The sequence below is a fragment of the Leptidea sinapis genome, chromosome 6 (genome assembly GCF_905404315.1).
Source record: "Leptidea sinapis chromosome 6, ilLepSina1.1, whole genome shotgun sequence".
In the NCBI taxonomy this organism is placed as follows: domain Eukaryota; kingdom Metazoa; phylum Arthropoda; class Insecta; order Lepidoptera; family Pieridae; genus Leptidea; species Leptidea sinapis.
In genome coordinates this window covers 8,546,937-8,571,121 of record NC_066270.1, presented here as the reverse complement: position 1 = coordinate 8,571,121, position 24,185 = coordinate 8,546,937, and the positions used below count along the sequence as shown (strand labels likewise).

The window sequence follows — 24,185 nt, the reverse complement described above, 5'->3', positions numbered from 1 at the left end:
GTTAAATTATAATCGTGATTCTTGCTATCAAGAAACGATTAAAAGACAAAAAGTCAATTTGATAATATTGTTTTTCTTAACTATGATATATCGTGTTTATATCTCTTTTATTTCAAATCAAATCAAAATCACTTTATTCATTTAGGTCACGGAAATGACACTTATGAATGTCAACAAATATTTTTTCTTATTTAATCTACCGCTACTTCGTAAAGGGTTGAGCTAATGAGAAGAAGTAGCAAGAAACTCATTGCCACTATTTTATATCAAGATTTACATTTTCTTAGATTTACAAATCATTTCAATTACAATATAATATAAATATGTTAAGTGATGCAACACACATACTCACTAGTACTACATATACAACGTTAAATATTCAATGCCTTACAAGAGTAAGGCCCTCTTTCACCACATTCAAGTAAATTATCAAGTAAGCTAATCACTGAGTAAAGTCAATAGTAACATAACATGCGAATTTCACGACCTTAAAGTACGGGACAGTTAATCTTAGTGTTAACTAATCTTAAGATTAACTGTCCCGTAACTAACTTGCCACATCTTCTGCCAATTAGCACGGTTACTTGACAGTTACATGATATTATGTGCCTACTATTATTATCATTTGTTGTTTTGTGCATCTTTTCAGAGGTAGCATAAAAATAAATTCTTAGATATGGGTTTATTCGATTTGAGTGATCATAATTGGACGAGTTGAGATTATTCTTCCATGGAACAAATACCAAGTATGCGTATATTTAAATTCCAAGATATCACCTCTCGTGTAAAGTATGCACTTCTCTCTCTTTTAATTTTATTCATAATAATGATAATCACACCAGTAACCAGTAATTGACAAAAACTGTATTATACTATTTCCAGATGCTTTCTAGTTTCAAAGGTAAACAAGCATCTGGCGCTAAACAGTGAAATGAACGCTCAACATTTGACAAAATCATAAATGACAATCTGCAATGACGTTTGACAAGTGATATTTGACGTAAAATTGAACGAATATGACGTGTGATAGATTCATTACTCACTTAACCAATCAGTAGTTACTCAAGACATAAGTTTCCCTTGTGAAATTGGAAAAAGATACTCATAACATGAAGCTTCCAATTAACGTTAATTGAGAAGTTACTAATCACAGCTTTACTTGGACATGGTGAACGAGGCCCTAAGCCAAAAAAGTTAATGTAAATTAATACAAAAGTTATTGAGTACAGTAGCTGCATCATCCGCACAAACCGTATATAAATAAATAAAGGTATTCTGTGAGCATTTTATAAACGATTATAAATAATATATATACTACACGTTTTTTTTGAAAAAAAAATTGTTTACGTGCATGAATATCTTATTTCCTTAAACCGTAGATGTAATGAGTCATATGTACTGAACGGAACACTATTAACGTCGGCTATAATTTGAATTTTGAACATTAAAATTGTTACGAACTGAAATCGATATAACACGTATGTATAAAACTATATTAACTTTATTACTTTTAGTACTGTATACCTAATAAATTACATTTTCTTAAATTTTGTGCAAAACAAAATCTTGAGAGGGTTTTTTTTAGCGTTAGTTTATTACTTAGTAATCCGAGAAGATCCCGTTATGTAATATTGACACCCATAACATGAATCCTCTTTAAATAAAGATTCTGACAGTTAGGTACCTACTGCTAACATTAATTCAATTTACCTACGAAATAAAAATATTTTTGTTTGTTTGTTTGATAAGAAGTCATTATTGTGAAAATTAACAGTCAATTTTATATTACTGGTCCTGTTCACGGACTAGGAAAAAATAAAGACTCCGTGTCATCTTAAATAACAGTGTAGCACCAAAACAAGCCGATAAACGTGTAAATACATAGCCCCACGTACACACTTACACTACTATAGACAGACCGATAGGCGGCCATTATGAGAATTGTCATCGTCTGTGACAGGTCAGTTTCCGTCTCAATAAAATATTTAAAAAATTCCGTCTTGCGTTGTGAAAAAGTGTAAAAACGATACTATATGTATAAGTATTTATGGCCATATATGATTATTTAAGGGAGAAAAAATTGCGTAACTAGTATCCCCCGTAACACCGCGTATCCCCCATTACCCCCCGCACACACACTAGCATAACGGTGCTTCACTTGTTAATATCATGGCGTGGAGTCCTTCTTTTATAACTCGTCCGTGGTCCTGTTTACATTAAAGCTTGTCAAAGCGAAACAATGTTTTTTCGAGAAGGTAAAATACATTTCACTACCAATATTATTGTCAATAAATCACAGAGCTGCTTACAAAAACATTGGAAGTCATAAAGCGAACTATTACTACGAACAACACTTGGAACCACTTGTAAATTTATCAGTAATTAATGGTTAAAACCGGTTTGTATCTATTATTTCGTTCGGAGTGTGAATGTTAAATGAGTGTTGTCTGAGTACCTGCTCGGATTGCTGTCCCCCTCTTACCTTCCCATTTTGTATCGTAATTTAGTTCATGTCATGTCAACGGCTCCGGGTGCAGAGATTGTGTGACCGGGTGTTTTATGACAATAACGGACGAGACGAGCAGGACGTTACATTCGAATACATTACATATACATTCGAATTTATAGATTAAGATATTTATTCTCATAAATAATTACTAGGTACAATTCACTTACATGAGAACTTAAAACCTAACTATTTTGTTTTATTTGTTATATTTGATATTTTTTTATGAAAATAAAGGACGAGACGAGCAGGAAGTTCAGCTGGTGGTAATTTATTCGCCCTGCCCGTTACAATGCAGTGTCACTCAAGATTCTAGAAAAACCCAAAAATTGTAAGTGGCACTACAATTATTGCGCTTGTCACTTTGAGATGTAAATTGTTAAGTTTCATTTGCCTAGTAATTTCATTAGCTACGGCGCCCTTCAGACCGAAACACAATAATTTAATTCCACCTTCGCACGACACGCCACAAGTTAGGATATCATCCCCACCATATGGATGTGTGGCGGTCCTCCACAGTGCGGTTTTCACTTAGCTTTCTGCCACGTAATACAAAGCTGTGGAATGAACTTCCTTGTGCGGTGTTTCCGGGACGATACGACATGGGTACCTTCAAAAATGTGTTTCTCCTGTGATTCCTCTGGTGTTGCAAGAGATTGTGGGCGGCGGTGATCACTTAACAACAGGTGACCCGTACGCTCGTTTGTCAAAAAAAAATGCTTATACTGCTTTATGTCAGAAATAGGCGCCGTTGTACAATCTAGCCGGTATCCTGGGTAAATAAGCCTCCAACTGGAAAATGCCCTTAGTTGCCTCTTACAACACCCTTGAGCCTGTGTCATCCCAATTATTCTTATGCCCCGGGGAAGCACAGGGCAAAAGCCAAAAACAAAAGAGTGTTACAGCGTCTTATAACTTTTATGTGCAAAAGCGTTTATTTCCGTCAGTTTGTCTGTATGAGCGTTTGTCACTACACCCTTCGTTAACGGCTGTGCCGATTTTCATAAAATTTTCTTTTTATTTAAACATGCTACCAGTACAATAAATTCGAGTACACAGAGTCAGTCATGAACAGTCCTATGACCTATTAATGAACGGGTATAAGAAAACGACATAGCTTAGGACCTTGCGTTGAAGTATGAAATAGATTAGTGTTACGTCATCCAACCAAGTGTGATCTATTGTAATTACCGCTTTATAAATAGGCCGTTTGATGACTGACTCATTTTTAAAATAAGAATGTTTTGTCTTTGGAGGGTTTCGTGTGTTATTTATACAATGCCAATCCGCAGTGTCAGTAAAAGAAAATTATGCCAATCACCAAAGTTTTAGCCACAGCGAAAATCATAAAAATTATGGTGCGAATATATTATACTCGAAAATATTACAAACGATGCTACTATGTATAAACAAATGTCATTCACACAAACAAAAACTGACATACTGCCGGAGAGTTCCATTTTCAAATACCGTTATTGTTTTTTAAATAATTGTATTGTAATGTAGATGGCAATTCCGTAAAAAATAAAGACTCCGTGTCACCTTACATCACAGTGAGGCACCAACACAAGCCGGTAAACGTGTAAATACATAGCAAGTGTAAAAACAATACTATAAAAGTATTTGTGGATATATGATTATTTAAGGCAGAAAAAAATGTGTAACTGGTATACCCCGTAACCGCACACACACTAGCATAAAGGTGCTTCACTTGCTAATGTCACGGTGCGGAGTCCTTCTTTTTTTATTAGTCCCTGCTCTTTGTATGTAAGACAGGATAAGGACTACTTTGCAGTTCGCAATCTGAGTGAATTATTGTTACCACGGTCCATCCAATTATCTTGACTGACTCGAAGTTCTTCCATATGCACCTATACCTTGTTGAATACATGTTTTGTTCCCAATTTGTTCTGCATTTAATGCATCATCAGAAATTGCAGGCAAACGATTTTCGAATGATTGTGTTGTTGATTTATGTGCCGTAATAAATAAATCAAAACTATGACATATTTAAAAAAAAGTGTGTGTGTACTTATGTATACACGCAAGAAGTTAATATACTTATTTGGCGTAACAAAGCAAAAATCCTTAAAATTATTTATTCCTCGTGCTATTCTACGTTTGTAGAAAGAACAATATTGTAAAAGTCTTGTAAAGATGGCTTTGGCAATTAGTTGGCTGTATGGGCTTGAACCCTTTGCCAGTCCTAATAATGGACGATGAAACCAAAAAAAATAATAACAAATTTCGCAAATGTCAGACAATTTTAGGAACTAGGAACCAACTTCACCCCGTTACTTTTGTGATACAGTGATACGCGCGCATCCTAAAATTTTAAACATGAACTCCGCATATTCATAATTGTCGCACGTGATTTTCGTTTTGGTTCCCGACTCTGTGCGTCAACTCTCACTTAGCCGGTTTTTTAGCCGTGTTGCTATGGGGAAAGCAACACATGATGTGAGGCGTGGTAACGGGAAGTGCATAGATCAGGCATAGATACAGGTCGTTGACATGAAAAATTCTATTTGTGAGCGCCATTATTGCAAGACAATGTCTACTCTTTTAAATTATTAGAACAAATAATGTAAAAATGGTAAAATAACCTGTAACTATGTATTACCTAGGATATTAAATACACAACCTGAAGATCTTATAGATATACTAGGTGACCCAGCAAACGTTGTATTGCCGATATTAAAAGCGCGATACAAAAGTAACTGTTGATCGTAGATGGGTGATTGAATTTGTATCTATCTTTTAATGCTGACTCATAAACAAACAAATAAAAAAAAAATGTCAATAAAATTAAAAAAAAATATCGTGTGAATGAACATGAAAAATAGATGTTGTCCGATTCTCAGACCTACCCAATATGCACTTAAAATTTCATGAGAACCGGTCAAGCCGTTTCGGAGGAGTTCGGTCCTGCACACCATTACACGAGAATTTTATATATTAGATATCTACAACACGGACTAGTGTGTGTGCGGTTACGGGGTATACCAGTTACACAATTTTTTCTCCCTCAAATAATAATATATCCACAAATACTTTTATATTATTGGTTTTACACTTTTTCACAACGCACGACGGCATTTTTTAAATATTTTATTGCGACGCAAACTGATCTGTCACAGACGATGGCAAATCTCATAATGGCGACCGATCGGTTTGTATTAGTGTAAGTGTATGCGTGGGGCTATGTATTTACACGTTTACCGGCTTGTTTTGGTGCCTCACTGTTATGTAAGGTGACACGGAGTCCTTCTTTTTTTAACCGTCCGTAATCTACAAAAGAAAACATTCAAAGTAAAGCTAAAAAAATACTACCTAGAATCTAATAACCAGGAATACCTATGATGTATTTTTTAATATTACTACTATATGTTATATTAAGTCTTAAGTAATGAAAAAAATATTGTAATGCAAACTTACTGCTCGCACATAAACCTTAGAGGTTTTGCGAGTATGTCTATACTATTATATATATTGAGATAATTTTGTTCATTGAATAAATAAAAAAAATAAAAAAAAATGTAGAAATTGTTTCGAAGTTATACTTCTTTAGGCGCGTTATGAAAAAATGATGAGAGTGAAATTTTAGTAACACAAAAGTAACAGGTTGAAGTTGGTTTCTAAAATTTTCTGTCGTTTGCGACATTCGTTATTTCATTTAGGTTTAATTAGTATAGTCAATTTAATTCAGGCGACGTGTCCCCCTTGAAGTCATGTGTCACGCGGGGGCTACAGATGATCAGCATTGCAACACATTTGTGTTGGAACACATGCTGAGTGGCTCCTTTTTTAAACACCACACGTTTTTATATTTTTAAGTTGTTTGATTTTTGTTATTTGTGTGTGTGTGTGTATAAATCTTTCTTTCAAATAAAGTTTAAATTATTTAACTAAGTATTTAACACATATCTTAATTTAAATGATCTTTATTTAATTAGGCTTGAATGAGCCACATTTAAATCGACATATTCTGGAAATGAACTTACTTTATTTTATGTAGAATGAGAATGAGTAAAGTCGAAGGCTTAACTGTGTCTAGGCCAGATCCACTAAACATAAACGATGGCGAAAGAAAGGTAGGAAGAAGAAGAAACGAAAGATTATTTAGTACACTTTGAGGCTGTCAGTAATACTTCTTACTAGGTAGCATTAACTCGCTAACCTAATTGTTAGCTTTAATGTGCAACTACGAATTCTGAAGTTCTTTGGTCACATCTCCAGAAATGAAGGATCGATTGAGCGATTGATAGTGCAGGACCAGGTGGAGGGGAAAAGAGCGAGACGACGCTCACCCACGCGATGGATGGATCTTATCAAAGCAGTGACCCAGTACACCTGTGGAGGAGTGCTCCCGCAATGCTACAAACCGCCAAAAGTGGAGGAGCATCGCGAGGGAGACAGTGCGACCCAAATGTTGGGTCAACCCATCTTAGCGATCACGACTACTCTGACAAGAGTGACCGATTGAGAAGAAGATCTCGATAATACATACCCATACTCCATATATATATCCCTAAGGATTTATCTCGAATGATACCGTACAGTGAAGTAAACAATAAAACAGGAGAAGGAAACATTATTGTTTATGTAACACTAAGTTATGTCATACTCGACCTTAGTGTCTGAAGCATAACGTCGAGCTTCCCTTACTCTGGTACCTATCTAGGATTTATGACTTTCCCGAAAATTGCAAATGACGTGACCTTCGAAATTTGCTAGGCTTTCTTTTTATGAGATAAGCAAAGGTGTTATTGGAAAGGCGGAATGGAATTGAAATTATATTGTTTAATATAAATTAACAATTGGATTAAATTAATTTCACAATTTAATTAGCTTTTTATGTATTATATGTTATGATAATTATATACTATTTCATTGTCAGCATTACAAAATACTAAATACTTTTACACAATGTTGAAATTAATGTGTTTTGTTTTTCACAATGATCACGGAAGCATGGTCGGTGAGCAGTCGACGACATACTTAACCCACTGGAGATGTCAGCTAATATACAGTTAGTATTGTTGATATGTGTAACTCAGAGTAAAATAACATAACTACTTTATGTACCGCAGTATTTTAAATTCTGAAAATTGTAAAACTGCATGATTTATTTTTTACACCTTATTACCTAGTAAGGCAGTGCCTAGGAAACGTACTTTTCTGTAATAGGTACTAACGAATCCTGCCAAATAAACTGTAGGTAGATTCTGTTATTAAAATTTAATTTAATTTGACTAATACAAATAAAAAAGTGTGTGTGTCAGCTCCGATTCACGACTGGAGTTTACTCCTCAAGAACGATTGTCTTTGAACAGGTACTAAAAAAGTCGAGACATATGTTACGTTATATAGAGACTGTTAGTAAAAAGTACGACAGTGTGTATTATGAGAAATTCGCTCGCGGCCGTTCCCAATATCCAGTCTATCTCTTACTTGAGATAAAAATCGTAACTATCGTTGACTTTTCTGTCCCAATAAACTTATCGACGGTACCTCACCTTAACCGTGCACGCTGTCTGTCAATGGGGTGACGTATAGCTTCCCAGCGATATAAAGTTTGTATGGAAATTGCAATTCACGCGTCCCAATATAAGGCGATAAGAATGACTTATTGGGTATATTGACAGCTTCAGATTATTGACAGTTAATTACTGACAGGAGAGGGTAGTAATTTATCTCTATCTGTAGATAGTATATTGGGAACGGCCCACAGTTAACTCATAAATTGTTTGATGTTGTGTGTTTAGTTGATTTCTCTTTGCGTCTTTACGTAAATACACGGAATGCTCAAGATTTTCTTTTCAAAGCTTCACACACTTTCTTGGACCGAATGTTAAGTGCGATGGTTCTATTACATACTTATTTCTTTCTTTGAATTTTAATAGATCATAGATAAAAGAATTTCCTAATGCTATTTAGTGACCTTTTATGGAGAAGAACGAGCGTACGGGTCACCTGATGTTAAGTGATCATCGCCGCCCACATTTATTGCAACACCAGAGGAATCACAGGAGCGTTGCCGGCCTTTTAGTATACGTGCTTTTTATAAAAGGTCCCCTGTCGTATCGTCTCGGAAACACCGCACAACGAAGCCTTTTTCACAGCTTTGTAGTACGTGGAAGAAAGCTCTTTGAAAACCGCACTGTGGAGGAACGCCATATATCCAGATAGTGGGGATGATATCCTAATTTGTGGCGTGTCGTACGAAGGGGAATTCTTCGGCAGGAATCAGCTAAAACAGCTTTTCAGAACACTAAATATTTTAGCAAATTGCTCAATTGATTTGGACAGTTGAATTTAAGATTTATGATATTCAATAGCCCGTATGTGCAGTAAAGTCCTCGAATGGCGATCACGTACCGCAAGACGCAGTGTTGGTAGGAGATCTGTCAAGATCGCCGGAATACGTTGGATGAGGGCAGCGCAGGACCGATCGTCGTGGAAATCTTTGGGGGAGGCCTTTGTCCAGCAGTAGACGTCTTCCGATGATGATGAATAGCCCGTATCACTGAAGATATGACGTAGCAGACAATTAACTCTACTTTATCGAGCGGAATATATTGACACTACACACATGGTTAAACTTAAGACGATATGTCTTGGGGTGTCAGTCTTAAGACGTTTTAGTTCCGTTAAAGTGATTAACATGTGCATAGCGTTTCCTATTGGTTATATATACTTGACAAATTCGATAGCCAACACACTTATTATGGGTGCGTTGGCCGGCCAATTCATTGACATTCATGTTTTATCTGTGTCACTTTTACTTATCTAAAAATAAACTTATCTAATAACAATACAACTGCAATAAATGATATGATTTTTGTTACTGTTAAATATTAAAATATGTAAGTATAATAAAAATATTTAAGCATATTAGCTGTAAAATTATTATTTCTTTTTAGTAACTAGCCCAATAAACACTAAACTTTCCGTGATAATATTAATTTTATTTTTCGACATAGTTCTAATTCAAATTCAAATATTATTATTCAAAATAGGATGTGACATCACTTATTGAAAGTCAAAAACTACCACCCATTCCAAAACGAATGCCTCAAGCCTGAGAAGAATGGGCGCAACAAACTCAGCGGGTTATTATTTTCATCAAAAAATATGTTCACAAAGTAATATTGTACAATTAAACTTATTATTTAATAGCCTGAGGGCGGTCGCTCCACTCCCAATCTGTGGTATCATTAAGAAAGTCATTTATGTCATAGTAACCTTTACCACACAAACGTTTTTTAATAACGTAATACTTTTGCTTTGAACATTTTCTGGGATCTTGTTGTAAAAGCGTATACATCGCCTCACAAGACTTACTAATTCGACTTAGCCGAGTAGTAGGCATCATAAGCTTATGTCTGTTCCTGGTGTTAACATTATGGTTATGACTTATATACAAGAAGGCATCCCATAAGTGTAGGTATATTGTCTCAATGTTATGAAGACAGTGACAAAACACACCATCACAGTTAATAATAATATTGACACACTTTTTACACAAATTATCTTGCTCCAAGTTAAGCATATATAGCCTGTGTTATGGGTTACAAGACAATGATATATTTAATACAATATACTTACTTAAACATACATAAAGTCATATAAATATACATATAAACATACATAAATACATTTAAAGATCCATGACTCGGAAACAAACATCCATATTCATCATATAAATGCTTGCACCTACCGGGATTCGAACCCGGGACCTCTAGCTTAGTAGGTAGGATCGCTAACAACTCGGCTATACAGGTCGTCAATATAGAATACGGACCTTAGAATATTTACTGATGCCATTTTAGTGTACGGCGTTTTGTTGCTAGATCGAAGAATTACAAAATAATGACAGTTTTAGAGACTGTAGAAGTGAAAACTTAGAACTTTGAGTATTAAAATTTGAAATTTCATAATGTTGAGAAACAATTAAATTATTTATTTCAATTTATTTTTACAACTAATTCTCAATAATAAATAAACAGAAACAATATTTCATAGTATAGTATATGCCGATTGAACTTTTCACTAAATCCGATTTTATCACTTATAGGTTATAACATATACACAGCACTAATATTGCACAATGCGACAGCTGTATAGCTACAGATATACTGCTTTAAGCATTTCGGTGACGCGAACTCACGAGTTTTCACCCACCCCAAAAGTATCCAACTATAATTTTTTTTGAAATTATTTACATAGTGCGTGCGCCAGCCATGAGTTTGTCGGTGACGCGAACTCATAACATTTTCCTTTACCATAATGTGCCCAACGCTGCTGAAGAAGCTTTCACTTCAAAAATCAAAAAAATACCTATACAGGCATGGAAAACAATGATTCAGCATCTGTCTCCAGCAAGAATCGATTATACTTATACCCAGACCATCTGTACACTTTCTCTTTGCACAAATAAAACTGAAAACAAAATTTTGTGAACGATGCGGGACTCGAACCCGCGACCTCTCGCGTTCCGTGCGAGCGCTCTTTCCAACTGAGCCAACCGTTCGAGAGTGCGGAAGAAGAAGAAACGATAAATGATAACCTCCCAGAAGTGAGGGTTATCTATCTCTAAAAAAAAACATTGTTTTACACTTTCTATTTTTCTCACCTACATTTGACCTAAGGTTTTACGAGGTTTCATTAAGTTATTAGTATTCAGAATGGGCTTCGGACATCCGGGCATCGTGCCATTATTGAGAGCAAATTTTACATGCAAGAGCGTTTATGGAAATGTCACTGAGCGTTGAAGAACGACGTTCATTCTGAACTCCCCGTGTTTGTGTGTCGCAATGTATTTTCACCTTCACACTGCGTCACGTGACATGGATTTCTGCCCTCGTTACCGCTCCGACCGCACACCAGATCATTTGTGGCGTCAAACTGTGGCTCCACATTGAATACGGCCGCATACTATATAAATGCAAACACGAAGACCAGAAATAGATTTTTTTTCAATTATGGAAAAAGGAGGACAAGCGAGCGTATGGGTCACCTGGTGTTAAGTGATCACCGCCGACCACATTCTCTTGCAACACCAGAGGAATCACAGGGGGCTTTTTTTGAAGGTACCCATGTCGTATCGTACCGGAAACACCGCACAAGGAAGCTCAATCCACAGCTATGTAGTAAGTGGAAGAAAGCGCCTTGAAAAGCGCACAGTGGAGGACCGCCACACATCCAGATGGTGATTATTCACCATAGGGAGTGAAAAAACCTATTGCAACAATACTTGATAAAATACATGAAGCTACATCAGTTCGTAAAGGGGCTATGACATGGGAAGAACTGTACTGTGTGTTTTCGAATGCATTTATCATGACAAGTGTTCAGAAGAGCTAGTTTTTCTGATTCCTGCTACCGAATTTCAACAACAAAGAACACATTTGAAGGTGACAAAATATACTTGGTTTAGGAAGTTAAGTGAAACACTATCTGGCAAAACGAGTTTAGAACAACTAAACTGTACCAATAGGATGATTGAGCTTTTTAAGGTGATTTCAGATCGATACAATATGGGTATCTTTAAGGCCTTCCCGTGTGAGTCTTCTGATGTGACAAGAGAGATAGGCGGCAGTGATCACTGCCCATCAAGTGATTCGACGTTCGTTTGTCCAGACTTTTTAAATTTTACAAAAAATAAGAGGATAACGCTCAATTGATGCGTAGACGCTTATGCCAACAAAAGTCTTGTTTCGATACTACCTTAGCTTATAATTAAATCTAGTGTTTTAAATATGAAGTACCGATTACTTTGACTCTGAAAGGTAGAATGACATTCATTTTTTGACAGGAAGTAAGTTGAATGTTTGCAAAATGGGACACTATATGCGCGAACAAAATTGGAAAAAAATCGAAAACTTACTTTACTTTTTCATATGGGTAGTTTTTGACTTCCAATAAGTAATTTTATATCCTATTTTTAATAGAAGTACGGAGCTGTAATTTGAACCCTTTGGATTATTTTCTGTGGGTAACATTAACGATAAATGTTACGCAAACCATCCAGAGACAATTGAAATGTTGAAACGTGAAATCGAAGTTGTTATTGAAGAGATTCAAGCCGAAACAATCAAAAATTTACTGAAAAATGGGGTGATCGGATGGGGTACTGCCGAGCCAGGCGTGGTGGTCATATGAATGATATTGTGTTCCATTCTTAAATGAAAAAGTTCAACCTTTCCAACAAAACAATATAAATTAGAAAAAAAAACTTTTTTATAGCCGAATTCAAATTCAAAACATTAGATAGCTCAACCTATATATGACCTGCACGCTTGATTGGAGCCATGAATTTCTCTATAATAACGTCCGGTGTCAAACACAATAATCCCAGAGTCGTCTGAGAAACTTACCTTTGAATTTAAGAAAATGTTAAGTTAATGTCAAGTCACATCTCTGACACACCTGTATGAAGTGCCTATATTATGATAGTGTCAGAGATAAAATATATAAATCGACCTGATAGGAAAAAATAAATGCTTCTTACAAGCTATTTCATCACCGATTTTGTCTTAATCACTTATATGAATAAATAATTAATAATTAAACGGATACTTCATTATTACCAAGAATAATTTTCAATTGTAAAATGCCCAAAAAGGCTCAGTTTGTACCAACAAAATATTTAGAGATAATCGTACTAACCTAGCTTATCTCTCCTGCATCAATCGTATTTGTCGCCAATTTAACACACTTACTCAAAATAATCAGCAACTCAATTTATTTATTCCACATCAACCTGCTTTCGTCGTAATGTCAATGACTCCCTGCGAAAGGGAGCTAATTTGTAGAAATAACTATAATTTTTGTTACACAACTTAAAATAATCTGTATGTCTCTAAATCTTTTGTAAATGCTGGTTATTGATATTTTTGCTGTGTCTTTAAGTTTAAAGTCTCCTTGTTGTTACTTATACATTTGTGCATGAATATTGTTGGTTTGTCAAATAAAATAAATTTAATTTAATCACTCCTGCTAAAAACGTCTATAAGCGGAATGTGATGAAACTTACAAAATTGTTCCAAGTCAATATTGTATGTAAAAAATGAGTGGAGAACTCATAAAGATTTTGTTGCAACAACGTTCTCATAATAACAATGGTTTCTTTTGTATTGTCACGGTTCTTGTTTGTATTTATACCGCGTTCATCTGAACAGTTCTAACAATTAAAAAAAAGTAGTTTTCACATTTAAAAAAATAAGAATTGGTTACCTGTTGCCACGATCACGCCCCTACTATTTGAGAATCTTTCCGAAAGCCGGACTTCTTCTACTTACTATTCGAAGTCCCAGGGGCGTGAATATCATACAGCAATTTGGCAGTGCGTACCTCGTTATGAACCTAAATAAATATAACACTAGTGTTTAAGTTAATTTAGTTTAATTTGGTTCCGTTATTTATAACCAAACTTCTATTGGACATCCAATCATAATTTTTTTCCATACGTTAGATACTAACCCCCTTATTCATAATAGTCTGCTAACTTAAAGCATTGCTAATTCTCACTCTGTCTTCTTCTATTGACCTAAGTCAGAATGAGAAAAAACACTCCTAATCGGCTGTTTAAAGTTAGCGGACCATTATGAATAAGGGGGTAAATTGGGTAAATTTCTACGTTTAGCAATCTTTGCATCTTCTAAAGCTAAACTACGACGAGAAAACCATTGCACGCCCCTGCGAAATCCCTAAAACTTACTTTTACCTTATTTAATAATTATACTTTATCTGTAACACCCTTTCTATCTTTTACCTTATGTAATAAAATTCTCTATCTGTTAAACCTTTTATGAATGATCGCTTTACAAAATTCAAATCGCAAATTTTTATTCTCCGCGATAAATAAAAATCTATTGAAGTCCCATCACACAGCTGTCTCGTATAACGGCCGAATCGTAAACATGAAAGCAGCTTGTGTAGGTATTTGGTACCGGCGTGTATGTATTGTTCCTCATGAACAAAATCCATCACAAGAATGTATAGAAATACCACCTGTTTGCGAACAATTACGACAGCTAGGTCGTTTAGCGTGCCGGTCGCGGCATTGGCGCGGCCGATATGAAACCGGTCTTGGTGAGGGGAGGGCTTTGCTCAGTCAGGGCTGTCAATTGTTATGTTCTATGCATTAGCATAATTTGAGTGGCAGCTACTTAGTGGATGTGGGAAATTATTTACATATAATGCAAGAGGTAGTTATGGTATCATTGCTAAAAGGTTAGACAATATCTGTTTATTTTTTAAAGTGATAACCATCAGTTCTGGTATTAATTACACAAATTAATTAGAAAACAAAATTTATGAACGATGAGGGACTCGAGACCTCTGGTTTTCCGTGCGAGCGCTATTCCACTGAATCAACCGTTCGAGTGACGTATCGTTCATAAATCTTGATGTCTTTGTAGCAAGTCTCAGGCTGTGGCTTCATTTAAAGGATCTACTTTACAGTTGATAACCTGCTCAACCCCAATTGTGTAGATAATATCTTTCATTTAGAACATAACAATTTGCTATGATTTTTGGAGGATTCGTGATCGACAAGTTGTACTGGAATCATAACCTTCCTTAGTTTGCGTAGTACTTTCGGGACTTACTTACTTCTCTATGACAATTGCAACAGGAATATATATGTCATGAAACAATCGAACTGGCTACCGGTTGCTTATAATGCAAAGTGTAACATATTACATGTCTATAAGTTCTATTTGTTTGATACTTAAAATATGATAAATTTTCTCAATAAAAACGACGTCATTACACATAAAAACATTTAACTTCGTGTTTACCTCATACGGCTCAAACTACCAACAAGGTCATTCAAATTTATTGATTTCCACAATACATACTAGCTTTATAAATACGTGCCTTGTAAATCCGTGTCTACATTAATCATTAACTTGAATATCCAGTAAGTAAATTTTACTGTACCCACTCACACAGTTAATGGTGTTCAACGAATATGTGTTTGACATTAGTTTAAAATACTTGAATGTTTTATACCTCACAAAAAGATCGTAGAATTAGATTTATAAATTATATTGATACACATTCAAGATGTTACATCTTAACATTGATTGAAATATGAAATAAGTTTTGTGATTTTTATTGTTAATTATTTATTAGTTCTGCCCCATTGCTACTACCTCAATTTTCTTCAAAGTCATGGAGTATATTCTCAAACGCCAGCTCTTGGGATACCTAGAGGAGCACCAGCTGATCAACGATTAGCAGTACGGTTTACTTCAAGGTCAATGTGATTCGAGATCACTTACCCTAACTGCCACAGCCTGCATCGGCATCGAGTGACGGTCAGTTCCGTGGTCACTTGGAAGATAAGGCCAAACTGACCTCTAAAAAGTTTGGTGTAGTCAGTAACACGTGACAGTACTTCTCTATAAGCCACCGCCTGCAACTATATAAGGAGCAAATTCGGCCTCACATGGAATGTTCTTCTCACCTCTGGGTGGGCGCTCCGCAGTACCAGCTTCTTCCATTTGACTGCATACTACGAAGAGCGGCTCGAATCATCGACGATCAAGTCACCTCCGATCGGCTTGATTTTCTGTGCATCTTCTACCATATATATTACGGGGTGTGGTCAGAGGAGTTTTTCGGGTTGATACCAGTAGCCGAATTCCACCACCACATTACGTCAAACTGCTAAATACCACCCGCATCATGTTGACATCTGTTATTCTACAACCGCGCGTTTTGCAAGAAATTTCTTGCCTCTCACAGCCACTTTGTGGAATCAATTACCGGTTGCTGTTTTCCCCAAACCCATACGACTTAAGGACTGGCCGGCGGATGTCCATGCGCGGCTGCCTTACCACACGCCATCACCTGAGCCTCTTGCCCGTTTACCCCCCTTATATAAAAGAAATGGCACCAAACATCGCTTTTATAATTATAATGTGAGACCATAGAGCAACACGTGTCGGTGTGTATGAAAGGCATTTATTTTGAAGTGGCTGGGACTTTATTATGAGAGTGTATACATTTATTTACCCTTAAAGCTATTAATGTATCTTATGAAGCCTACTAGAGTTACAACAATCCCATATGAGACATTAAAATAAATGAGACATTCAATTTAAAAGATTGAAAAACAATTTAAGTGAGTATTTACGGTTGCAACCCTAATGGCTGGATATTGACCAGGTAACCGGTACCGTTGGCGTAGTGGTACTGGGAAACCACTCACGTATTTCTACACTAAATTGTTAATTTGCTTGCTAGTTGTATTAACGGAATAAATAATTCACATCAATCTCATTTCATTTCATCATTTTTTTATAGTCTAGTGTTTTATTAATTTCTATATCATATGTCAATTCATTGTTACATTTAATTACAATAGAGATGTTATCAGCAAAAACTGTACAGTTATAAGTAGTAATGTTAAGTAATTCGTATATGTAGATTATGTATAGAAGTGGACCCAGTATACTTCCTTGTGATACACCTTTCGTTTTAAGTCTAAGTTCCGATCGATAAGTTTTTACTTCTTGTAAGAAATGACAACAATGAAATTTGAATTTGACAAATTATAAGTAAAACATATGAAGTGTTCTTTTTATTGTAGCATTTCATCCAAGCGATTTTATTTTTTTTATTTTACATTTAGTGGTGTCTCCGCATTCTACTTCATATCCGTGTCAATTATCATACAGGTTTTTTTTTTGAAGTATATGGTCTAAGTCTGAACCCGGTTGCATCGAAAAAAATATTTTTGTTAAAATACCTAGTTTAGTACTGCGCCGTTGGATACCTTCGTCTTTCGTATTTTAATACTTCTTTTCTATAGACGGCACTGTTATTTTATAAATTACTATTATTATGGGCTCATAATTCAATAAAATAATTTAAATTTCAGATTGTTGGCATAGTATGCATGTCTTTGGGGACACCGTGGGCCTCAGCATGGTACGTGTTCGTCGCAGTCACAGCCTTCATCACGACATTGATGTGGTCGTTCGTGTACCTGCTCAGCATCAGAGAAGCCCTGAAGATACCCATCAATTGGGTTTTATCTGTAAGTGTATGATGCAATATTATGATTGTGATGTGTGTGCAACAGTTTGCATTAAATTCATTGAAACCTCCTGAACTGATGTTAAATAGCGAAAAATTATTGCAAATTTTTTATCATTTTTATATTAAACAATATAAAATATAACAAGCTTTTCGAAGTGGTCTCCACTGGTTGTAATACAGTCCTTTAAACGTTGAGGCCAGTTATAGTCAATAGAAGCACGCACTCTTTCCATGGGAAAATTCTTCACTGCCAATCGTACGGATTGTTTTAGGAACTCCAAATTATCATGGCGCTTAGAGTAAGCCGTACTCTTTAAAACTGACCATAAATCATAATCCAGCGGATTAAGATCGGGACTTTACGACGGCCAGTCTTCAGGTCTGATGAAGTCCGAAACGTTCGTTTCTAACCAAGACTGCGTAGACCGAGCTTTATGACATTAAAAATTGTAACAGTATTTAAGGCCAGACTAAGTATAAATCAAACTGAAGTGTCTTTTTCCTATGTCATATGAATAGTTTTTCTAATATAATTTAATTTCAAATATTTTTATTAAAAAAAACCCATTCATTTAATACTCTGTTAACCATTCCGCACATAAAATAAGAAATACAGACATTTTTTGTGTCACAGAAGTGCTTTTTTACCACGTTGGCCATGTTTCTCTTTGATCGAAGTTAGTGTTATTGTGTTCAATATCTGTTTTATATGATAGTTTTTGTAATAATGAAATGTTTGTTAAATTATGAAGTATTTATTTCAGTACAATATGCAAAACTAATGTTCTTAATATTAAGAATTAATATAGCCTATTAACACAGCCACAGATTAGCCGCTAATATGTCAATGTCAACTAAATCAAAGAAGACTGACTTACAATTATTGAAAGTGACACTGACGTTCATTACAGTATCAAGTCTTAATCTCATAGACCAAATATAGTAACTACACTAATTGATAGCTTCCGTCTCACTCACTTATGTAAAGAAATGAGATAGAGTGATTAGATTTTTTGTTTCGCCATGCGTGCCGGTTTTTTCAAGGTCAGCACACCCGGTGTGCTAAACAAACTTGAGAGCGCTGCACAGAAAACTTGTGAAACGAGTGAAATATCCACTATTTATTCAACATCAGTGACAATTTTAAGTAGAATCGAAGGAAATATGGTGCGATGTAGTGTTTTACGATGTAAAAGTGATAGTCAAAGAACACTTGTATAATATTATGTACCTATTGTACCTGTATATATAGGATATTATCTGTCTCATGTTGGCCACGCCAAACCGATGTCTAGTTACTATACTTGGTCTATGCTTAATATGATGAGACAGCGATTTTGATTCATGTTTATATTTGCAGGAGTTGATCAGCACAACAGTGGAGACTCTGTTCTACTTCATCGCCTTCATTGTGATATTGACGTCTGTGTACGGCACCTACGGACGGAACGTTGCCGCTGGTGTAAGTATCTTATTATAAAAAATGTCAAACACTCGTTGCCCGAGGCGCCATTTTTCATCCATGCTGGACAGTAGGGTTTTGTGCATTGCTAATAGATACTATTCAAATAATATTGGAAGTGGAACTTTGTTTTCGAAAAGAGAAATTTTACAGCAATGGCGTAACGAATTTCAGTTACGCGCCATATTGTTTCTTTTTATTAAATTTCAGCATAGTGACTTAAAGAATAATATATTTGTTTGAAAGTGATAAATTGAATACGAATATAAGGCTTAAGAATTTTATTTTCTTAAGCTCTATCTACCCAATTTCTGTGAAGTTATAAATAGTACAAATATGATAGGTCATAAAGAAGTTACACTTCTTACTCTACATATATTTTTTTAACTGGAATATTACTTACCCGATGCAGGCGGTATTATTAGTCTTTAAAATTTGTTAATTTAAATTAATAATTCTTAGGTACTATTAAAATTCTTTCAGCTGTTAGGAATACTAAACAAAACTTTTATTTAATCTGACAAAAACCTTTTTTTACACGCTTTTTATTAGCTTCACCTGTTTGTATGTTTGTAACCGACTCATTTGGGCGCGATTTTGACCCACTTTAAACGGCCAGATTTCGTTCAAACTTCGTAGATTTATCGAGGACCAATGATAATATATTAATTTCATAAAATTATTCCATTTTTCAATAGGAAAACAAGATTTTTGTTAATTTATATAATTTTCATCTATCGTCGATAAAGCAGGAATTGATGTTTAAATTTCAAGCATTAATTTTGGCTGAATTATCTAATATTAGGATATTTTCGAATACCAAAGAGAATTTTTTGCTCTTTAGCGTGTTTTTTTTAAACTGTTATATATTATTATTATCTAAAATCACAACCGTAAAACGCGATGTGAAATTATACATCAGAGACCGCTTGTTTGCTTAAAATATTGATTATTTCAACATAATGTATTTGTAAAAACTTATCAGTGCGAGAGACAATCAGAATAAACAGGATGTAACTGATGGACTGTCAGGATGAACAATACGTTGCATATAATGTTTAAGAATCTCATCTTTATTGTTCATAAGTTCAACTATTCTAGAATTCTCTATTATTTCGATTTTTAAACGTTGTTTCAAAAGTCATGATGCTCACGTATTACTGAACTAATATGCCAGTAGTTGAATAAGGTTAGTTATTAAAAAATATAAAATAGAATGGCGCCCAGTACTCGCAAATAAAAGCAGTACAGTTAGCAAAAAAAGAAATACTTACTATAGGCATGATGACAGATTTTAAATTCCTCTTCTTTATCTGGATACGTCTAAGGTTTACGAAAAAAAAGAATCTGTACCGAAAATTACAGTATTTTTACCATTGACATACCATTACTGTACACAACTAGACTCCCAACTCCCAAGTGCATATTAAAAGGTTGTCTAAAATATCAGATTGGCGCTGTATATACGTATTAAGTGATATAGATAACATTAAAACAAACGAAAGAGGCGGCCGTCTCTTTCGCACATTTCATCGGTGATGTATTTTGTTTCTACGTCAAGTTAGTTACATTTTTTTACGTCAAGTTAGTTACATAATTTTGTTCATTTAAACTTACTTGAAAATCGAATCTTCATCCTTTTAAAGTTTGTATGTGGTGTTATTTGGACAGCTTTTCATTAAACACAATTTCATTGCGTGGCGTTGTATTCAAAGCGCGGTCGAAACACAACTGAACGATAACTCTGCCTAACAGAAGCGTACGCAGAGTTTTGCTTCAGTCTATTTTTGAGCGTGAATGTGAGTCCAGTTGTTTATTGTACGTCAATGATGCTTACCAATCTACTTTGAATCACAACCGAAGACGCGATGTGTCATGGCGGCCGATTATGACGTCACGACTCAGAAATCAATGAAAACGCGTTATAAAAAACAAAACTTGAAGTGATTAATGGACACGTCATTCATGATTCAGTTAACATGTTTGATAGTTTTAGTAGTAGGACGTTCAGCTGATGGTCATTGATACGCTCTGTCCATTACAATGCAGTGCCGCTAAGGATTCTTGAAAAGCCCGAAAATTCTGAGCGGCACTACAATTGCGCTCGTCACCTTGAGACATAAGAATATGTTAAGTCTCGTTTGCACAGTAATTTCACTAGCTTCGGTGCCCTTCAGACCGAAACGCAGCAATGTTTACACATTACTGCTTCACGGCAGAAATAGGCGCAATTGTGGTACCCATAATCTAGCCGGCATCCTGTGCAAAGGAGAGGACTGGTAAAGTAGAGTAAAAAAATTAAAATGTTTTATTCAAAATAGGATTTAAAATACTACATATACTTTCACTTTCTAAGAAAAATATATATTATCGTGATTATTTTGCTTAATATTGTATGTTGTTTTCAGGTATTTGGTATCATCAATATGCTGGCGTACGGCTACAGCTCATATATTCTCTACCAGGAGCACAGAACGGGCGCTGCTACCATTACACAGTAGAGTATTTACAGTAAACACATTTTACTAATGTCGTAAACTAGCTGCCCGCTGTCGCATAAATCATCGGTCAACTATGAGCTTCTTGTTATCGATAAACACTGACTTCTACTATATACCACTGGACTGGGAGCTGTCAAAGTGCTTTTGTGCCTGATATTCGCCATTTTGGCGCTGTTGGCCATGTAGCGAGAGTTTGCGGTACTAAAACTAGTGATGACAACCTCAGCAAACATCGATAGATGGTGGGAAACTATTTAAAACAAAAATGTGTACTTTATTACGTTGATTCTTGAAGTATAAATATCACGTAAAACGAACGAAATTAATTCAAAATGCAAAAATACCTCAGAGTATTATACGTTCCTTCGCAGCCATTTGTATTATACGTCAAAATTAGTTCTCTGGACGCTCGCGAGTGGCGCTTCAAACATATGGAACAGCTTATCCAGTGGTATTTATACAGGTCAGTGTCGATAAATGACACAAAAAGCGCACCAATGATTTACGCGACGATGGGCATTGAATGTACCTGACATTAGAATGGTAATGCCATACAACCTCCGAACAATTTAAAAAAAAGTAATAAAATCTAAAAATATTTTATTTACTCTGGTATTATAATTTTATTACGTTATAAGTAATAATTTAAATAATTCGGTATTCGACATTCAATAAGTTGAAAAAAAAAAAGATGAAATAGACATATTATTATTTACAGATATTTTTGGTACATGCAGTTATTTATTACTATATTTGTGTTCATGAGAGTGACTGTATTTTTACTACTTACTTAATTTTTATATAGATTATTATTGGTATAATGTTGTTGTCAGTTTCAAAGTTTAAGATAATTAATTAATAATACTTTATTTTATTGACAACTTATACCGTCCACAAATAAGTTAATATTGGCCTTTCTTAGAAAAAGTATTTGTATATTACACGTATATGTAAACTTTTTTACGGATTATAACACAATGCACTTTTAAATGCAAACTTTTTTATATAGAACGCAATTTTTGCTACGACTAGTCGATGTCCGATGTAACTTTGGTAATAAATTTTAAATGTAATATTAGTACGAGTACTAGAGAGTTATTACATGAAATCTCAAAAATGATTGATATATATGACAAATAATATACATTTGTACGAATGTGAAACTCTCCCTGCCCTCGGGAACCTGACAGGACACTGGAAGACGCGTCCTTTCTTCATCTTTCGGACTACTACGAGACTCTAATTAAAATAAAACTATCCAATAATTCGCATAACTTTTTTCAAATTGAAATCTAATTTTAAGGGTATTTTTTAAGATATGGCAAAATATTCTACATCATCCTCAATTTTTTTTCGAATTTCTTACCATAAGTCTAATACACTTTTCCACACAAGCAAAAGTAAAAAAAATAACCAAATTGCTTAGGTACCATGTCCTCTATTAAAATGAAACACTTTTCAAACTGACTTTACTATATTGACAACATTTATTTAGTCCAACATCATTTGGCTGTCCAGTTTAACTTATTTACTGTCCAGTTTAACGGTGACTGAGGGAATATTTTTATTTTAGCTATTAATAATGTATTAGTTAACTTGTTATTGGCCAAATAACAAAACGTTATATCAATTATCGTAGGGGTACAATACGGAAATCAAATGTCAAACACTGTGTTTTTAGGGTATGTTCCGATATGCACTGCGAGCACTGCACAGTGCTATCACTGTAGAAAAATTCGATCCGTTATGGACTGCCAGTATTCTGCCGCGAAATTTTTGACGTCATAAATCGCCGCCATATTCTACTGTGAGCACTGGCGTTTTCGAGGTAAGGTACTCGCAGTACTGTGATCACATGATCAGTCAAAACCACTCGAGTGCCTAACGTTTTATAAACAATACATACAGTTTAATCCCAAATAATTTGAATTTGACAGTACTCCAACAACAGTTTTTCTAAATGAACTAGATGCGGCTGACAGTATACGGGATTGCGTTCCGTTTTAAATAGTTACCAGTATAACTGGCTATAAAGGAACGCCTTCACACTATACTAAATTGACGTCACACTGTACAGTGGTCGCAGTGCATATCGGAACATACCCTAAGTTACCGATGTGTGACTGACCGACCAACATGTAGACCAGACCACAGATAATCTTATGTTAATTGTTGCCACAGACTCTGAGGGCAGTTACACTTTGACATTAATCAAACTTATTGTATCTGTTATATTCAACAGTTAATGGTTATCGTTAATATGTTACATATTTTTATTTAACTAGTTCTTGTTAATTTTAAATATTATGTTATTGAATTAAGTATGTATCGAATGTTAAATTATGAGGAAGAGATAATCCATTGTTAGCTTAACTTACTAATCTGTATAAATAAACTAAACTTATGTTAACAGAAGTTTTGTTTTATTTTGTCATGCATTTCTGGGTACTCCATACAGTATTGTTGATATGAGGTTTTTTATCTACTGTCACTAGATGGCGCTCTTTCGACGCCATACAAATCATAGTTAACTTTTAGACGTTCAAATAGGTAAAAAATCTCATACTCGCAACTCTGGTGATCTAGGGGGCCACGGTATGCCCTCACTGTGGTCATTGGGTTTAATCGTGCTGCAAATGATATATGTTAATGTAGA

General features: G+C 35.0%; 1 protein-coding gene across 1 annotated transcript in view; it reads left to right on the top strand.

The window, feature by feature from the left end:
- LOC126965124 (CKLF-like MARVEL transmembrane domain-containing protein 4) overlaps nucleotides 1-23,944 on the top strand; it is a 41,036-nt gene extending 17,092 nt beyond the window's left edge. The window contains exons 2-4 of the mRNA XM_050808590.1: nucleotides 17,406-17,564; nucleotides 18,927-19,028; nucleotides 21,437-23,944. Coding sequence (XP_050664547.1) covers nucleotides 17,406-17,564; nucleotides 18,927-19,028; nucleotides 21,437-21,529 — 354 coding nt within the window. The 3' untranslated portion in view covers nucleotides 21,530-23,944. The remainder of the gene's footprint in view (nucleotides 1-17,405; nucleotides 17,565-18,926; nucleotides 19,029-21,436) is intronic.
- The last annotated feature ends 241 nt before the right edge of the window (nucleotides 23,945-24,185 follow it).